Source organism: Rhinoraja longicauda, chromosome 23, assembly GCF_053455715.1.
Source record: "Rhinoraja longicauda isolate Sanriku21f chromosome 23, sRhiLon1.1, whole genome shotgun sequence".
Lineage (NCBI taxonomy): Eukaryota > Metazoa > Chordata > Chondrichthyes > Rajiformes > Arhynchobatidae > Rhinoraja > Rhinoraja longicauda.
Genome location: NC_135975.1, coordinates 23493548 through 23511803, shown reverse-complemented (window position 1 = coordinate 23511803; position 18256 = coordinate 23493548). Strand labels below are relative to the sequence as shown.

The window sequence follows — 18256 nt, the reverse complement described above, 5'->3', positions numbered from 1 at the left end:
TCCTCCCTACATCTATTCTATCCAAGCCTTTCACTATTCGTTAAGTTTCAATAAGGTCCAACCCCATCCTTCTGAATTCCACCGAGTACAGGCCCAGTGCCGTCAAACGCTCATCATATGTTAACTCTCATTCCTGGGATCATTCTTGTAAACCTCCTCTGGACCTCTCCAGAGCCAACACATCCTTCTCAGATATGGTGCCCAAAATTGCTCACAATACTTCAAATGTGGCTAGACAATGTGGCTAGACCAGTGCCTTATAGAGCCTCAGCATTACACCCGTGTTTTTGTATTCTAGCCTTCTTGAAATAAATGCTAGCATAGCATATGCCTTCAGGATTCCACCTGTCACATGACTTGGCTTTATTGGAATACAATGCTTCAAGTGTAGCCTCGTCAATGTCTTGAAAAACTGTCCCGACTTCTATACTTAATTCCCTGACTGATGAAGGTCTATAAGCCAAAAGCCAACTTCATCACCCTATCTACTTATGACGCTGCATGTACTCCAGGGGCTTTCTATTCACGGCGAAGGTCCTGGCCCAGTTTGACTTCCCAAAATGAAACACCTCACACTTATCTGAACTAAACTCCATTTGCCATTCATTGGCCCACTGCCCAATGTTAACCTGATTCCACCTGTCACGTGACTTGGGTTTATTAGAAATATATCATTTGTTCCACCTGTCACCTTCCCCACCTTTACCACTACCTAGACTAAATGGTGTTAACTGGTTGTTTCTCCACACATACTGCTTGACCTGCTTAGATTTTCCATAATTTTTCATTTTCTGTTTTTATATCATGTTGTCCAGTTCTTCTTGTCTCACTCATATGCTTGGCTTGTCAGACAGGTCCCACTATCAAGAAACTGAATGTGCTGTAAACCCATTGTGACTGGGACTAGCACAGACATCCCCTTTGTTCTACATATCCCTTCCCCTCCTTTTCTACTGAAAACTAACTTGTACCCCTCTCCAGTTCTGATGAAACTCAAAAGATTGACTATCACTATTTCCCTTTCCACAGATGCTGACTGACATGCTGTGATTTTTCCCATACCTTGGGTTAACATGTATAAATGATGTAATCCATTTGTACCTTTTAAATATTCTCATAGTTAAACTAAATTTTACTTCAGGCTAAATCCTGGGGTGAAAGAATCCCATCTATGCCTCGGAAATAACAAGAACTTCACATTTTGACAGCAGGCCTTAACCTGGTTAGTTTAGAAATAAGGACACAGAATCCTATGAGAAGAGGAATATAAAAATGGATGTTAACTGAGAAATAATGAAGGAGTGGAAGGGGTGAATGAATTATCAGTGGTTAGTTATGTTTTTTTGTTGCTTTTTTAAAGTTTGAACATTCCAGCTATAAAACGTGAAGTTTCTACCGATATTAAGGCTTTACGCAAACCAGGAGAAGCTGATGATGGAATTTCTGAGTTGGAAAATTTAGGCAAATATAAACCTTTGGGCAGCAAATCAATGTGTCCTGGAGCTCCATTTACATTTAACCAACTCATCAACCTGAGCAGACCCAAGAAAGCACCAAAACCAAAGTTGAGAACAATAGGAAGTGACCTTCAAGAGGTTGGTCAAATCTTAAAATGTGAACTACAGATTTGCTCTTTAGGAATGATGGATGATTTTTTGTTTCTCAAGCAGTTGTGGAATGTTTCTTTGTAGATCTATGACAATATGCCACATCTGCATCTAGCGCAGCGTTTTAAGATGTTACTTCATGAAGATGAATCAGCTGAAGATCACAAACCAATGCAGAGTAAGATATTATTCTACCTGCATATTTTATTAATTACATGCTTTAACGCACATGATGCTAGTGAGTGAATATGCTCCAATTGATGTACCAATTGCCACTTCCTCCATGGTTGGAAAATAATGATCTACTTCTGCATTTTACTCTGGTTATGAAAGCTAAATTGAACCATTGTCATAAATCATTGCCTTGGGTCCAGATTTACCAGCAGTTTGCTAAAGGATGATGCCTCTTGAAGGGCATCATCCGAAGCCATAAAATTATTTTGAAAAACTCAACATACACTTTAATGTGCAGACCAGATTGCCAAAGCATTCAGCAAACTAAATATCTATATCAGGTAGAATAAGGATAGTCTTATATACATTTATGAAAGGTAAATCATGTCTGACGAACCTTATAGAATTTTTCGAGGATGTAACTAGTAGAGTGGATAAGGGAGAACCAGTGGATGTGTTACATCTGGACTTCCAGAAGGCTTTCGACAAGGTCCCACATAAGAGATTAGTATGCAAACTTAAAGCACACGGTATTGTGGGTTCAGTATTGATGTGGATAGAGAACTGGCTGGCAGACAGGAAGCAAAGAGTAGGAATAAACGGGTCCTTTTCAGAATGGCAGGCAGTGACTAGTGGGGTACCGCAAGGCTCAGTGCTGGGACCCCAGCTATATACAATATATATTAATGATTTGGACGAGGGAATTGAATGCAACATCTCCAAGTTTGCGGATGACACGAAGCTGGGGGGCAGTGTTAGCTGTGAGGAGGATGCTAGGAGGCTGCAAGGTGACTTGGATAGGTTAGGTGAGTGGGCAAAGGCATGGCAGATGCAGTATAATGTGGATAAATGTGAGGTTATCCACTTTGGTGGCAAGAACAGGAAAGCAGACTATTACCTGAATGGTGCCGATTAGGAGAAGGGGAGATGCAACGAGACCTGGGTGTCGTGGTACACCAGTCATTGAAAGTAGGCATGCAGGTGCAGCAGGCAGTGAAGAAAGCGAATGGTATGTTGGCATTCATAGCGAGGGGATTTGAGTATAGGAGCAGGGAGGTTCTGCTGCAGACCACACCTGGAATATTGCGTACAGTTTTAGTCTCCTAATCTGAGGAAAGACATTCTTGCCTTAGAGGGAGTACAGAGAAGGTTCATCAGATTGATTCCTGGGATGGCAGGACTTTCATATGAAGAAAGACTGGATAGACTCGGTTTGTACTCGCTGGAATTTAGAAGATTGAGGGGGGATCTTATAGAAACGTACAAAATTCTTAAGGGGTTGGACAGGCTAGATGCAGGAAGATTGTTCCCGATGTTGGGGAAGTCCAGAACAAGGGGTCACAGTTTAAGGATAAGGGGGAAGTCTTTTAGGACCGAGATGAGAAAGTTTTTTTTCACACAGAGAGTGGTGAATCTGTGGAATTCTCTGCCACAGAGGGTAGTTGAGGCCAGTTCATTGGCTATATTTAAGAGGGAGTTAGATGTGGCCCTTGTGGCTAAAGGGATCAGGGGGTATGGAGAGAAGGCAGGTACGGGATACTGAGTTGGATGATCAGCCATGATCATATTGAATGGGGGTGCAGGCTCGAAGGGCCGAATGGCCTACTCCTGCACCTATTTTCTATGTTTCTATACAAATTTGTAGGTCCAAGTTAAAGAAATCAACATCTAGAGGGAAATAACAATGGTATGAAAATTGACTATCATTTCGATCCGTATCAGACTGATAGAACTTCACGGACTAAAGAAAACATGGTTTATAAATAAGTCTTTACAGGTATTTAATATTCTCTTTTGTCTTCAGTTGTTGCAGTGCCAAATCTCAACCTTCAACAAGCACAACAAATTGTAGAAGTTGCCATAAACAAACGCCAACAGTCAGAGTTATCTTTATCAGTAAGTATAAAGATAATGTTAATAATGGGAAGGGCTTTTTCAAAATCATATTTGCGATCCCTCTTAGTTAGAAACAGGGAAATTTCCATGTAGGCTTGTATTTCCATGCTGAGGATTTGACAGAAGCACTTTGACTGTTACTGCATGTTGGGCTCAGGTGTGATCTTGATCTTGTTGTATAATTGGTGTCTCATAGTGACGTAATCATCATGATTGCAAGTTTGAACGTAAGCAGGGCAAAAATACTTCAATGGGTCTGCTGGAATTTGAATGATTAATTATGTTTTCTCCATTTCAGAAAGGCCAAAGTCAAATGTTGAGTGGGGAAACTCTTTCATTACCAAAGCAACAGAGGTATTCTTCCACCGTAACTTCTAAATGGAAATCCTTGCTTGATTTGTACAAGGCTCCACAAGATGAAGGAAATAAACCTTCAATTGCTGATGATCTCCAGATGTAAGCACCACAAAACTCATTAAATCGGTTTAAAGTTGAGCAATATCAAAACCCTGAATGTTAAACATTTTATGAAGTTTATAGTTTAAATTGATAAATTATGTTTTTGCAGTTGACATTTGAATTATTTAACCAATGAATGAACATGACTGGAATACAGATTTTGCTGTATGGGAGTAAAGCAAATGCAGGTCTGAGCTGAGAGTTCAATTTTAGATGGGATAGTGGTGAGGCACAAAATATTGCCTTGATAATTCTGCACAAGAAAAAAATGGTTAGACTTACATTGCAAAATTGTGGGTGAGGACATCAAGAATATGGTCAATCATCCTGTGTAGTACAAGGTTAGAGAAATAATTTTACTCCACCTTAACAGTATGCACTCAGAAACACTGAGAGAACCCAAAGTCTTTCAGCAAATCATAACACCCACAGCTTTTTTATATTCTCACGACATAATGGTTACATGTGGATTCTACATTTTAAAAATAATTCATCATTGATCAATGTCGTTGTAACCGTTCATCTTTGTCTTTCCCCAGAGTTATCTTCAACCTTATGTTCCCTGTTATTTAGAAAACCACTCTCCCATTTGTTTAACAAATAGGCACAATAAAACTCACTACTCCCTGGTTTGTGTTAATTGCCCTCAGCTAAGTTTACAACTCCCAATGTTCATTTTAACTAAATGCTGTGTAACCTAAATACCATGATAAATCTATTTATTGCCTCACTAACAGCCTTATGTTCTCTTTGTTGGATATTTTTCCCCATCATGCATCCCCAGTATGTAAGGTATTGGGTTAAACAGATTACAAACTACTCATCTTCATAATTGTCAAAACTTCCTGCATCACTCAGAAAAGCAATGATGTTTTTGTTTTTAGCTTGTCGCAAACTTCTACTGTTGATCACGGGTACGATGCTGATCCTGAAGCAACTCTTCCCCCCCTGATTGAAGCCATCACGTATGATAGGAGCAATGAAATTAAAAATCAGCAAATAAAGAAAATGCTGAAGGTACATAGTGTGAAAGAAATTAACATTATATTATCTGCCCTTAATGAAAACTAATGAAACGCTTTCATCGACAATTACAAATGGATATTTTGAATGGTACTTTCTTTGATTAAATGCTTGTCCAAATATCCTTTTGATATGATTTGTAGTAGAGCCTGTTGCATTTATTGATGCTGTGAGAAAAAATGAATGTTAATGCCTTCCAATCCATCTGCATTCGTACAGTCGAGAAGAAGCCAAAAAAAAATCATATTTTATTATGAAAAAAAGCCCTTGTCCAATTAAGGATGTAAAAAAAGCAGGTTTAGTTCCTTCATTATTTTAAATGCATCAATCAAATTTCTCAATATGCGTGCACTTTTCAGAAGAAAATGATTTGTTTCATTAATCCATTTGTTCTTGCCCGATCAGAAATATTCACTTTGCTCTACTCATGCATCTCCTACCTTCTCTACAACTAAAAATTAACTTGTTCTCTCACCTACCCATTTCTGATGAAGAGTCTTGGATCTAAACCTTATTGCTTTTTCTCTTTGCCGGCTGACCTGCTGAGTGTTTCCAGTGTTTTCTGTTATTTTAAATCTTGCACCAGGTTGCAGAGCAGACTGATTTACTTCTTTGACTATTTCATTATGCACATGTCCATAATGAATAAATCCCATTAAGTTTGCGTGAAAAAAAATCTGATCTGATTCAGTGGATAGTTTCTTCCATTATTTGGGCGAACATGATTATATAAATAGCCATTGAAAAGTGCCTACTTCTCAACTAGACATTATTATCTTTATTTAGTCTACTTTCGTGCTTGAACCAATTTATTACAAATAATGAAATTTACTTTTTAATCCTAACAATGATATTACTGTACCTTATTAATAGATAAACCATTACATTTTATCACATGTTATCGCGTGCTAACATTGGTCTCCAATCTGGGGCCAGAGGGATAATAAAGTTTCCACTATTCTGATTCAATGTAGCTTGATTCTTGTTTCAAAAGAATAATTTGTTCTTTTCTCATTTGTTTATAATGGTCATCCCGATGTACATTAATAGTAAGTGGCAGGTTAGGGAGTACATTTTAACATATACTTGTGTTGGCTGGAAATTGATGAGACTACCAACAGTCATGTTTAATTGGAAGAAGGGTCTCAACCTGAAACGTCACCCGTTCCTTCTCTCCAGAGATGCTGCCTGTCATGCTGAGTTGCTCCAGCATTTTGTGTCTATCTTATGTTTAATTGGGCTTTTGCAAGCATCAGTGTTTCATTCAACCAGTGCTGGTTGGAGTTGAACTGAAAATGGAGTGCTTAGAAGTGATAAGATCCTGTGTACCACGTTGCATGACATTTTGTGGCAGATTTTTACTTATTGCCAAAATGAGTCAATTGCACGACTGGCGTAATGGACACTGAGTGGTAGAGTGAATTAAATATGAGCTTTTCGCCTCCTGCAGTTGTGTTTATAATAAGACAACTAGTATATTTTTCTGGACAATGTTTTCTCAGGAAGGGGTCAATGATATAATAGTGGTATATTTGTGATGAGATAGGTTGGCATGGAATGTAGAGGGTTTTGCCTCGTTTTGTGTTTCACCTTGACATTGAAAGATTAAAGTGTCATGCTCCCCTGAATTAATAACCATCATCATTGAGAGAAGCCCTTTTGGCCAGCACACCCAATTAACTAAGTACAATAAATTAAATTTAACACTTCATTACGCAGTCCTTGTACCTTATCCACTTTTAAAGATGTTGGCATCACAGAATTATTGTGGTTTGTAAAATTTTCAATTGTCTCTGGCAATAAAATAAATTCAAACCATGTGCAAAATAACTGCAAAGCAGAGTTATTTAATAAGGCATCTTTATAGATGGATTCTCAGTCATCAAAGTGCTGTTTCAAATATATGTTTCAAAATCAAGGTTTAAACTGAGTAAGGTTTTAATATTCTGTGTTTATATTTCCAATAAATGATCCTGCATCAAGCTTTGTAATACTTTGTACATCAGCTGTCTGTTGGTTGCCCAGGAAATATTTGCACTTCTTAACTAAACCATATGCATAAATAACTGGGATCAAATTAGAGTGAACGAATGCTAAACAAAACTGAACTCTGTGTTTTGAAATTTTCTAAGACTGATTTGCATCTCAAAAAATGTACATAAGGAATGTTTTTTTTTTTTTAGCAACTTGAGGAAGAAGAGGAAAAAGTGCTAAAGAAGAGATTACAACCAAAGAAGCCAGAACATGCACAGCCAGCTACAGTCAGCATCAGATTGTCCCACAGGTTGATGGCACGAACAGCTGATGTTCGAGTTTCAGATAGACAATTTTTTGACTGTGTCTATCTCAAAATATACCCAGCAATATATGATCCCCAAGAGGAAGAGGTATTGTAATATAGTAAGAATATTGTTGGCTTTAGCCAAAGCATGGCGTGATCTTCCTGGCAACAAATATTAATGTGGTAACAATTCATGACATCATTAATGGCCAAATTATTTAACAATTTTTATCGATTGAAGTGATTAGTGTGAGATGCAAATTACCACAATGTGCTGGAAAATGCACAATATTGCAGATGCTGGAATCTGAAGGAAAAACAGAAAATGCTGGAAGAACTCAGTCAAGCAGTATCTGTGGAAGGAGAAGTATGGCCTCAGTTCTGATGAAGGGTCTTCAACTTCAAACATCAACAGGTTTCTCTTTTCACAGATGTTGCTAAACTGGCTGAGTTCTTCCAGCTTTTCTGTTTTGGTTCCATGATGTGCTGGTGCGTTTACACTGCTCTACTGTGTGCACAAATGATCATTTGTCCTGGGCATCCCTAATATGTTTGAGAGCTTGCTGGATTCGCACAATAATTGCATGTTGTTTCCTGCTGAGTTCATCTCTAGAATTGAACAGCAGAACTGCCTCACTATGATGATTGTAAATGCAAAGTTAATTAAGCTGCCAGATCCAAATGAATAGTTGAAGCTCTTAAATCTCGTTTCTTCAAATTATGGAGAGACTTGAAACCTGTTGTTTCAACATTATTTTTCCCTTTCTAATTCCAATATTTATTTCCCTCTCTTCCGCCTTTGCTGATTTTACTCTAATTCGCCATCTTCCTCATTGTACCTATGTTACTTTTCCATTTCTTAAATCATATTGTTCGAGGGGATTTGTTGTTGTTCCTATTAAGCACTAAGGCCCCAGCTGTTGCTAATGATTTTTGAGCTGAAGGTTAAAGATGTGAGTCTAACCAATGGTCTTTGCTGTCAGATCTCCTGCTCCAATAGCATCTATTCTATGGTTTAAAATAATTTCCTATTTTGTGAATAAATATTTGCATTTGTTTACAATACCTGCGGCCGAAGTACTTTATCACCAATGAACCATTTTTGAACTTTAGTCATTGTTGTAGAGAAAATATGTAGTGTCCAATTTGCCCACTTTAAATTCCCACAAATGGCAATGTGATAATAAACAAATAATTTTGCAGAGATGACTATTAATAGGGAAAGAGGTTCTCTGCTTTTTTACATCCAGTTAAGGTTAGAAGGTTCTTTAGATTAAAATCTCGTATGAAAGACTATATTTGAGAGTACAGTGCACCTATAAAGACACTATCAAGCTAAGTTTTGAATCCAGGACCTTCTATTTCAGAGGCATGAGAGTGCTCATTGGCATTGCATGCACATATGTTATGTTAAGATAAATTTACGATATTAAAATAGTTTTACAACCAGTAAAACTTGTAAATTTATAATTTCAGTCAGTAAAGTTTTCATACTGTTGCAGCATCACTTGAACTGTTACAAACATTGTTACCTTCCAACTCAACAAAATTGAAACTCAGTGCATTGTCCCCGATGAACATACCTTGACTTTTGTGTTTAAAGCTGAAAGAATAAGAAAGATGAGTTAATTAACACAATTATATTTCTTGTAATTTGGTTGAAGGTTGACCAGGAAATGATACAAACAATGGATAAAAACTTATCCTTTGAAGAAGAGTTACACGGGATTTACAAGCACCTTCTGAAAACGATTTCAATTGATCACCTGGTATTTGATGATGTAAGAAGCATTATTTCTCATATGTGGAAACATTTTCAAATAGTTTTGAAAAATTAGGTTTCTAATAAAATAAAATTGAAAGGCAACTTCATGTTTACTAATTTATTAAAGTTGCTTTCTCAAACTTTGGCAGTTTTATACAGATACACATGCTACAATACAAAGCTCTTGCTAAAGAAATGAAGTTTATTTGTTTTTATTTGTGTTTATGTTAGTAATAAGTAATTGTACAGAAAAATATAAAATAATCTTGTGTTACTAGTAACAATTTGACAGGAAATGTACTAGTCTAACACTGCCTAGTTGGCAATTTGATGGCAAATTACATTGTTTGTTATGATGTGTTGGAAAATAAACTGCAGATGCTGGTTTAAATCGAAGGTAGACATAAAATGCTGGAGTAACTCAGCGGGTCAGGCAGCATTTCCGGAGAGAAGGAATGGGTGACGTTTTGGGTCGAGACCCTTCTTCAGTCTGATGAAGGAGCTCGACATGAAACGTCACCCATTCCTTCTCTCCAGAGATGCTGCCTGACCCACTGAGTTACTCCAGCATTTTGTGTCTACCTTTGCTTGTTATGATGTTTGTTCCAGAGGCTGAAGATTTTTTTCCCCTCAAAACCGATGGTAAGCAAAGCCCTAGCCTATCTCTTTCTAAGGATAAAAAAGTACCGGAAACATCCAGAATGAGATACAAAATGTCACCGTCCAATTTCTGTTTTAACCCCGTTAAAAATTGCTAACATTTGGGATTTTTTGATTAGTTTAGAATAGATTACTTATTGAGTATTCATAAGCATCATTTTGTAGTATTTGTTGACTTCTGTGGAATTATCTGTAAATGCATCAAAGTATATGTTAATAGATTATAATTTTGTGTTGCGAGTCATCTTTTGTTGTGCACATTTATGATACGATACGATAGAACTTTATTTATCCCAGGAGCGAAATTGATCTGCCACAGTCATAAAACACAAGATAAATGAAACATGAAATTAAAGTGACGAATGGGAAGTCCAGGACTGGGCATGTGCAAAGATTGGGGTGAGGGGGACGAGGAGTCAGTCTACCCCATGACGGAACGCAGAGTAGTTGTACAGCTTGACAGGCACAGGGAAAAAGGATCTCCTGTGGCGTTCTGTGCTGCATTTTGGTGGAACATCTGTTGCTCAAGGTGCTCCTCAGGTTGACCAGTGTGTCATGGAGAGGGTGAGCTGTATTGTCTAAGAAGCTCTGCAGTTTGAGGAGCATTCTCCCCTCCAAGACCACCTCCCATGAATCTAACTCCACTCCCAGGACAGAACATGGCCTAGGTATATAATCTCATGGTTAAATAATACTTGTCTCAGACTAGTTTTATACTAGTTTCATTTACAACCAGCACACTGGTGAAAGTCTCAGTTCATTTCAACCCAAAACATTTCTAGAAATTGGTACTGAGGTGATTGCACATTTAAGGTTTTGGGAACGAGCTAGCTTATGAGTAGGTTAACCTATGAAGAGCATTTGTCGGCACTGGGCCCGTACTCACTGAAGAATGAGGGTGGGGACCTCATTGAAACATACAGTCTAGTGAAAGGCTTGGATAGAGTCGATGTGGAGAGGATGTTTCCACTAGTAGGAGAGTCTAGGACTAGAGGTCAGAATTAAAGGATGTTTTTTTAGGAAGGAGATGAGGAGAAATTTCCTTAGTCAGAGGGTAGTGAATCGTGGAATTCTTTGCCACAGAAGGCTGTGGAGGCCAAGTCAGTGGATATTTTTAAGGCAGAGATAGGCACTGTAGATTTTTGAATAGTGCAGGTGTCAGACGTTATGGGGAGAAGGTAGGAGAATGGGAAGGAGAAAAAGATAGATCAGCCATGATTGAACGGCAGAGTAGATTTGAAGGGCTGAATGGCCTAATTCTACCCCTATCACTTATGACATGACCTTATGATTTCCCTCTCTCCTGACTTAGTCTGAAGAAGGGTCTCGACCCAAAACGTCACCCATTCCTATCCAGAGATGCCACCTCTCCTGCTAAGTCACTCCTGCATATTGTGTATATCTTCGGCAGCTTGCAGTGCCAAGAAAGACTACGGGATCAAGTGTATACAACAATGCCACCCGCGGTTCCACTCCATGTCCCACAACATCCCTTCAATGTCATTAATGTGATTTTCTATTTACTTGTCCATAGACAACATTTTATTTAGGTGTTAACCAGTAAATTAAAACAATGCTCTAAATTGTTGTGAACTACACAATTGTGGTCTTTGTATACAGATACAGAGATAAGGAAGTAAAATGTGGGAAAAACGAGACATCAAAGGGGGTTGAGAATCTGTTTGCTTTGTTACCTTCTCCTAGCTAACAATGATCTATTCTACATTTTCCTTGATCTGCACCCCCTTTGATGGCTCATTTTCACACCTTACACCTCCTTATCTATGTATCTCCCTCTCCCCTGCCTCTCAGTCTGAAGAAGGGTCTCGACCCGAAACATCACCCATTCCTTCTATCCAGAGATGCTGCCTGTCCTGCTGAGTTACTCCAGCATTTTATTTCTATCTTCAGTTTAAACCATCTGCAGTTCCTTCCTACACACTGCAAGTTGCTGCTTTGGTATATGTTTTTGGAGTAGTACAAACTAATTTTTCCTATCCCAGCTGTGTGATTGCTCAATACATTAAATGAGTCAGTTCTTTAATCTGCTGATCATTACGGCTATATCCTGCTCTCCTGCTCCTTCCCTTTCCCTTCCCAGTGTTCCACTCTACAGACTGGTATTGTTCTGCCACCTTGGTTCCACGCTATCACAATTCACTCCTTGGCTTCATTTCTTTAATTATCAGGAGAGAAATAAGATCATGCCTTCCTATCACCCTGTCTCCATAATAATGATGGTGCAGCAGTAGAGTTGCTGCCTTCTAGCGCCAGAGACCGATTTCAATCTTGACTGCGGGTGCTGTCTGCACAGAGTTTGTACATTCTCCCCGTGACCTGTGTGGGGTTTTATTCCGGGGGCTCCGGTTTCCTCCCACACTCCAAAGACGTACAGGTTTGCGGGTTAATTGGCTTGGTGTCGTTGGAAATTGTCCCTAGTATGTGTAGGATAGTGTTAGTGTGCAGGGATCACTGGTCTGAAGGGCCTGTTTCCACGCTGTATCTCTAAACTAAAATAGGCATGAATTAGAAGTTGAGGGAGAGAGGCATAGGTGCAGAAGAAAGTATTTCTCAAGCAGCCAGCTACAAACCACATGGAAATTTGCCTCGGGCTCAATTATACCACACGGTTGTATCTTAGAATAGTGGTTGAAAGGTTGAATCTTTCTGGGGACATTTATATTCTCAGTAGTTTGTTAATATGGCTTAATACTTCCTTTGTAAGAAGTCAACTGTTTTGAAGTTTGAAGTTTAAAAAATGGATTCAGGTCAAAAATACATAATGTTCTAACTATGAACTCCTTTTTGTTAGGATCCAATAATAGCTCCTCCAGCAACAGATGTGGATCTTTCTGGATGTTTTCCATCTGATACTTTGTCTCTGAGGTTAAAGTACCGTGTTATTAACCCTGATCTGAAATTATTGGAATCGGACTTTGGGACCGAAAGGTAAGCCGTGGGTTGGCTTTGAAGATTGGCATGGGAATGATTTTAGGAATGGACCAGAGGTTGCAAAGAAACTTGTCAATATTTACCTCCCAAAGCTGTCAATAAGTTCAGAATGTTCGTGTGAACATGTAATTCCCAAATTTGCAAGCTTGGCTTTGCTAGCATGTTTTTCCATCCGTGCTCTCGTGTTAAACATCAGGTACAGTGCAATAGTGCAGAACAAACCTAGTGCACCTGAGGACTCTACCTGATGGACATGGTGTAACTATAGCAAGGTTATTGATTTGAATGGAAGGGAATGGCTGTGAGAGAGAAGACTAAGCATAAGGTAATGGACATTTTAAAATCAAGTTTGCATTCATGTTTTTCCAATTTAAATGTTTTAAGAGAGTTTTTTGGAGTAAATTGGATTATAGGTTTGGCGATTTCTGAAGGGCCTATGTAGCTTTGACAGATTGATAGAGTTGGTGTGTGTATGTCTGGGAGTGGGTACACTGAGCGGAGGTGCACTGCGTGACTTTGTTGGTGTTGAGGTTTCTCTAACTGCCTGACATTTGTGGATATCTTCCTCCACATTGTCCAAGGTCAGTATAGTAGCACAAGTCTCCGTTATTGGGTCCAGAAAACCCAAGCATGTCAGTTGCAAGTGCTATTGACCCATTCCTTGCAGCAAATTCTGGCCCACTGTTGTGTTCTTGATTGCAAGGTTGTTTTACAAAAGAATAATTTCAAATTAATATTCTAAATGGGGTGAGAATCCAGAAATCGGAGGTGCAAAGGGACTTGTGAGTGCTGGTGCAGAATTCCCAAAAAGTTAATCTGCAAGTCGAATCGGTAGTAAAGAAAGCAAACTCAATGCTAGCATTTATTTCAAGAGGATTTGTATACAAAAAGAGGGATGTAATGTTGATGCTCTATCAGGCGATGGTAAGGCAGCATTTGGAATATTGTGAGCAATTTAGGGCACCATATCTGAGGAAGGATGTGCTGGCTCTGGAGAAGGTCCCGAGGAGGTTTACAAGAATGATCCCAGGAATGAGTAGGTTAACCTATGATGAGCATTTGTCAGCACTGGGCCTGTACTCGCTGGAGTTTAGAAGAATGGGGAGTGGACCTCATTGAAACATACAGAATAGTGAAAGGCTTGGATAGAGTGGATGTGGAGAGGATGTTTCCATTAGTGGGAGAGTCTAGAACTAGAGGTCATAGCCTCAGAATTAAAGGACGTTCATTTATGAAGGAGATGAGGAGAAATTTATTTAGTCAGAGGGTGGTGAATCTGTGGAATTCTCTGCCACAGAAGGCTGTAGAGGCCAAGTCAGTGGATATTTTTAAGGCAGGGATAGATAGATTCTTGATTAGTACAGGTGTCAGAGGTTATGGGGAGAAGGCAGGAGAATGGGGTTAGGAGGAAGAGATAGATCAGCCATGATTGAATGGCGGAGTAGACTTGATGGGCCGAATGGCCTATTTCTACTCCTATTCCTTATGACCTTAAAAGCATATATGTAGACTTTGTACAGTTGTCCTTACAAGCTTGATTTGGTATAAAATTTACTACGGATATGGATGCCTTATAGAGATCTTTAAAGCATTTACCAAAATGGCTACAGGAGTGAGGCATTTATTTTCCCAGGAGAGACGAGGATGTCTGGTTTTCTTAAAAAGATAAATTTGGGAGGAGATTCAACATGATGTTCAAAACGATGACTGATTTGAATAGGGTAACTAGAGAGAAATTGTAGTGTGGGTGGGGGGTGGGGCTGTCAAGGATGAGAGGGAGTAAGTTGAAAGTGATTAGCATAAGATCCAGAGATGATGTGAACAAAAATATGTTTGATGTGTTAATAAATTATAGAATAAAAGTGCAGTCACATTTGAGAAAAATCGTATTTGAACATGATTTTCAATGTTTTGCAGATATTTATCGATGACAAAAGAAATTGAAGTAAATTCTGAACCAAAGAATCTATTCCAAAATGATATTTCACGACAGGATTCAAATATAAATCTAGATGATTATCTACAATATGTCTTTCAGGAGGTGTGTTGCTGGAATGCTGATTGTGTTGTCAAAAGTCTTTAATGATGAAGCATTGAGTGTTTTCATAGATAATTTTTGCTCTGTTTCCAAGCATTCTCAACATTTCAGTATTGCTATTTAAGTTCGGTAGATATAATAATGAAATGACATTGGAATTTCATCTTTATATGCAGCATTACAGTAAAGATGGTATGCATGAAACTTGTTCATCTACCCAGTGAGAATTAGGTAAAAGGTAAAATAATGCCAGATGTTTGCTTTGACATTCAGTAAAATGAATCATTTCCCTGGGTTATATTTATTTATTCATCCCTATGAGACATAATACTGAAGAAAGATGCAGTACAATTTGTGCAGCCTTTTTCTAATTCTTTAGGAGAAGCCAATGAATTACCTTTGCCCCCTCCCCCTCCACTGCCGCCACCATTTCATTCTCCCCTGGAGTCGCCAACATACTCCACCTTGGGAGATGTTGGCGGCTGTGGGAGAGAAGGAGGTAGTGACAACGGAGGAGGGAGCGGCAGAGTGGACAAAGCAACGAGAGAAGGAGAAGAAGGCAGCGGTGGAGGCTGGAGTGGAAAAAGTGACATAGAAACATAGAAAATAGGTGCAGCAGTAGGACATTCAGCCCTTCGTGCCACCACCACCATTCAATATGATCATGGCTGATCATCCAAAATCAGTACCCGGCTCTGGCTTTTTCCCCCATATCCCTTGATTCCCTTTGCCCTAAGAGCTAAATTGAACTCTCTCTTAAAAACATCCAATGACTTGGCCTCCACTGCCTTCTGTGGCAAAGAATTCCACAGATTCATAATTCTCTGGGTGAAAAATGTTTTTCCTCATCTCAGTCCTAAAAGGCCTACCCCTTATTCTTAAACTGTGACCTCTGGTTCAGGACTTCCCCAACATCTGAAATATCTTTCCTGCATCTACCCTGTCCAATCCTCTGAGAATTTTATATGTTTCTGTAAGATCCCCTCTTATCCTTCTAAATTCCAGCAAATACAAGCCCAGTCGACTCATTCTTTCATCATATGTAAGTCCCGCCACCCCTGGAATTAACCTGGTGAACCTATGCTGCACTCCCTCAATAACAATAATGTCCTTCCTCAAATTAGGAGACCAAAATTACACACAATACTCCAGGTGCGGTCTCACCAGGGCCCTGTAGGTAAAACCTCCTTGCTCCTAAACTGAAATCCTCTCGCAATGAAGGCCTATATGCCATGAGTTTCCTCACTGCCTGCTGTACCTGCACGCTTACTTTCAGTGACTGATGTACAAGCACACCCAGGTCTTATTGCACCTTCCCCTTCTAATCTGACACCATTCAGACAATAATCTGCCTTCCTGTTCTTGCCACCGAAGAGGATAACCTCACATGTATCCATATTATACTGCATCTGTCATGCTTCTGCCCACTAACCCAACCTATCTAAATCACCTGCAGCCTCATAGCATCCTCCTCGCAGCTCACACTGCCACCCAGCTTTGTGTCATCTGCAAACTTAGGGATGTTACATTTAATTCCCTCGTCTAAATCATTAATATATATTGTAAACAACTGGGGTCCCAGCACCGAGCCTTGCGGCACCCCACTAGTCACTGCCTGCTATTCTGAAAAGGACCCATTAATTCCTACTCTTTGCTTACTGTCTGCCAACCAGTTCTCTATCCATGTCAATACCCTACCCCCAATACCATGTGCTCTAATTTTGCACACTAATCTCTTGTGTGGGACCTTGTCAAAGGCTTTTTGAAAGTCCAGATACACCACATTCACTGGCTCTCCCTTATCCATTCTACTTGTTACATCCTCAAAAATGTCCCCAAAATTAGTCAAGCATGATGGCCCCTTCATAAATCCATGCTGACTTTGACCGATCCCATCACTGGTTTCCAAATGTGCTGCTATACCATCTTTAATAATCAACTCCAGCATCTTCCCCACTCCGATGTAAGGCTAACTGGTCTATAATTTGCTGTTTTCTCTCTCCCTCCTTTCTTAAAGTGGAGTTACATTTGCTACCCTCAAGTCCACAGGAACTGATCCAGAGTCTGGAGCACATTGGAAAATGATCACCAATGCATCCACGATTTCTCGGGCCACCTCCTTGAGTACTCTAGGATGCAGATCATCAGGCCCTGGGGATTTATCTGCCTTTAGTCACAATAGTTTACCTAACACCATTTTATGACTAATATGGATTCCCTTCAGTTCCTCCCTTCCACTAGATCCGCGGTCCCCTAGTATTTTGGAGAGATTGGTTGTGTCTTCCTTAGTGAAGATAGAACCAAAGTAGTCATTTAACTGTTCTGCCATTTCCTTGTCTCCCATTATAAATTCACCTGTCTCTGAGTGTAAAGGACCTACATTCGTCTTCACTAATCTTTTCCTTTTTTACACACCTAAAGAAACTTTTAGTCAGTTTTTATATTCCCCGCAAGCTTTCATGCTCTTTTTTACCCCCCTCTTAATTAACCTCTTTGTCCTCCTCTGAGTTCTAAATTTCTCCCAGTCCTCCAGTTTGCCACTTCTTGTGGCCAATTTATCTGCCTCTTTCTTGGATTTAACACTATCCTTGACTTCCCTCGTCAGCCACGGTTGAGCCGTCTTCCCAGTTTTATTTTTTCGCCAGACAGGGATGAACAATTTTTGGAATTCATCCATGTGGTCTTTAAATCTTTGACATTGCATCTCCACTGTCAGCCCTTTAAGTATAATTTTCCAGTTTATCCCAGCCAATTCCTGTTTCATACCTTCAAAGTCTCCTTTATTCAAGTTTAGGAACCTAGTGTCTTAACTGTGTCACTCTCCATCTAAATGCGGAATTTCACCATATTATGGTCACTGTTGCCCAAGGGGCCTTGTACAATAGGATCGCTAACTAATCCTTCCTCATGACACAATACCCAGTCTAGGATGGCCTGCCCTCTAGTCAGTTCCTCGCTATATTGGTTTAAAAACCCATCCTGCATACATTCCAGGAAATCCTCCTCAGCACTGTTACCCATTTGGTTGGCCCAATCTATAGGTAGATTAAAGTCACCCATGATAACCACTGTACCTTTGCTACACGCATCCCTAATTTCCTGCGTGATGCCATCCCCAACCTCCCTACTGCTGCTTTGTGGTCTGTATACAACTCCAAGTGTTTTCTGCCCTTGGCTGTTTCTCAGTTCTACCCTTACCGATCTACAGGTTCCAAGCTAATGTCTTTCCTTGCTATTGCATTAATCTCCTCTTTAACCAGCAATGCCACCCCACCTCCTCTTCCTTTCTGTCTATCCTTCCTGAATATTGAATACCCCTGTATGTTTAGCTCCCATCCTTGGTCACCCTGGAGCCATGTCTCTGTAATTCCAACCGTATCATATCCCTTAACTACTAACTG

The 18256-nt window shown here is 39.6% G+C and overlaps 1 protein-coding gene across 1 annotated transcript in view; it reads left to right on the top strand.

The window, feature by feature from the left end:
* Positions 1–18256, top strand: part of ccdc87 (coiled-coil domain containing 87) — a 41536-nt gene that overhangs the window by 6726 nt on the left and 16554 nt on the right. The window contains exons 6-14 of the mRNA XM_078419854.1: positions 1361–1595; positions 1692–1785; positions 3586–3677; positions 3976–4133; positions 5021–5153; positions 7343–7546; positions 9105–9221; positions 12678–12814; positions 14735–14858. Of these exons, the coding sequence (XP_078275980.1) occupies positions 1361–1595; positions 1692–1785; positions 3586–3677; positions 3976–4133; positions 5021–5153; positions 7343–7546; positions 9105–9221; positions 12678–12814; positions 14735–14858 (1294 nt within the window). The remainder of the gene's footprint in view (positions 1–1360; positions 1596–1691; positions 1786–3585; positions 3678–3975; positions 4134–5020; positions 5154–7342; positions 7547–9104; positions 9222–12677; positions 12815–14734; positions 14859–18256) is intronic.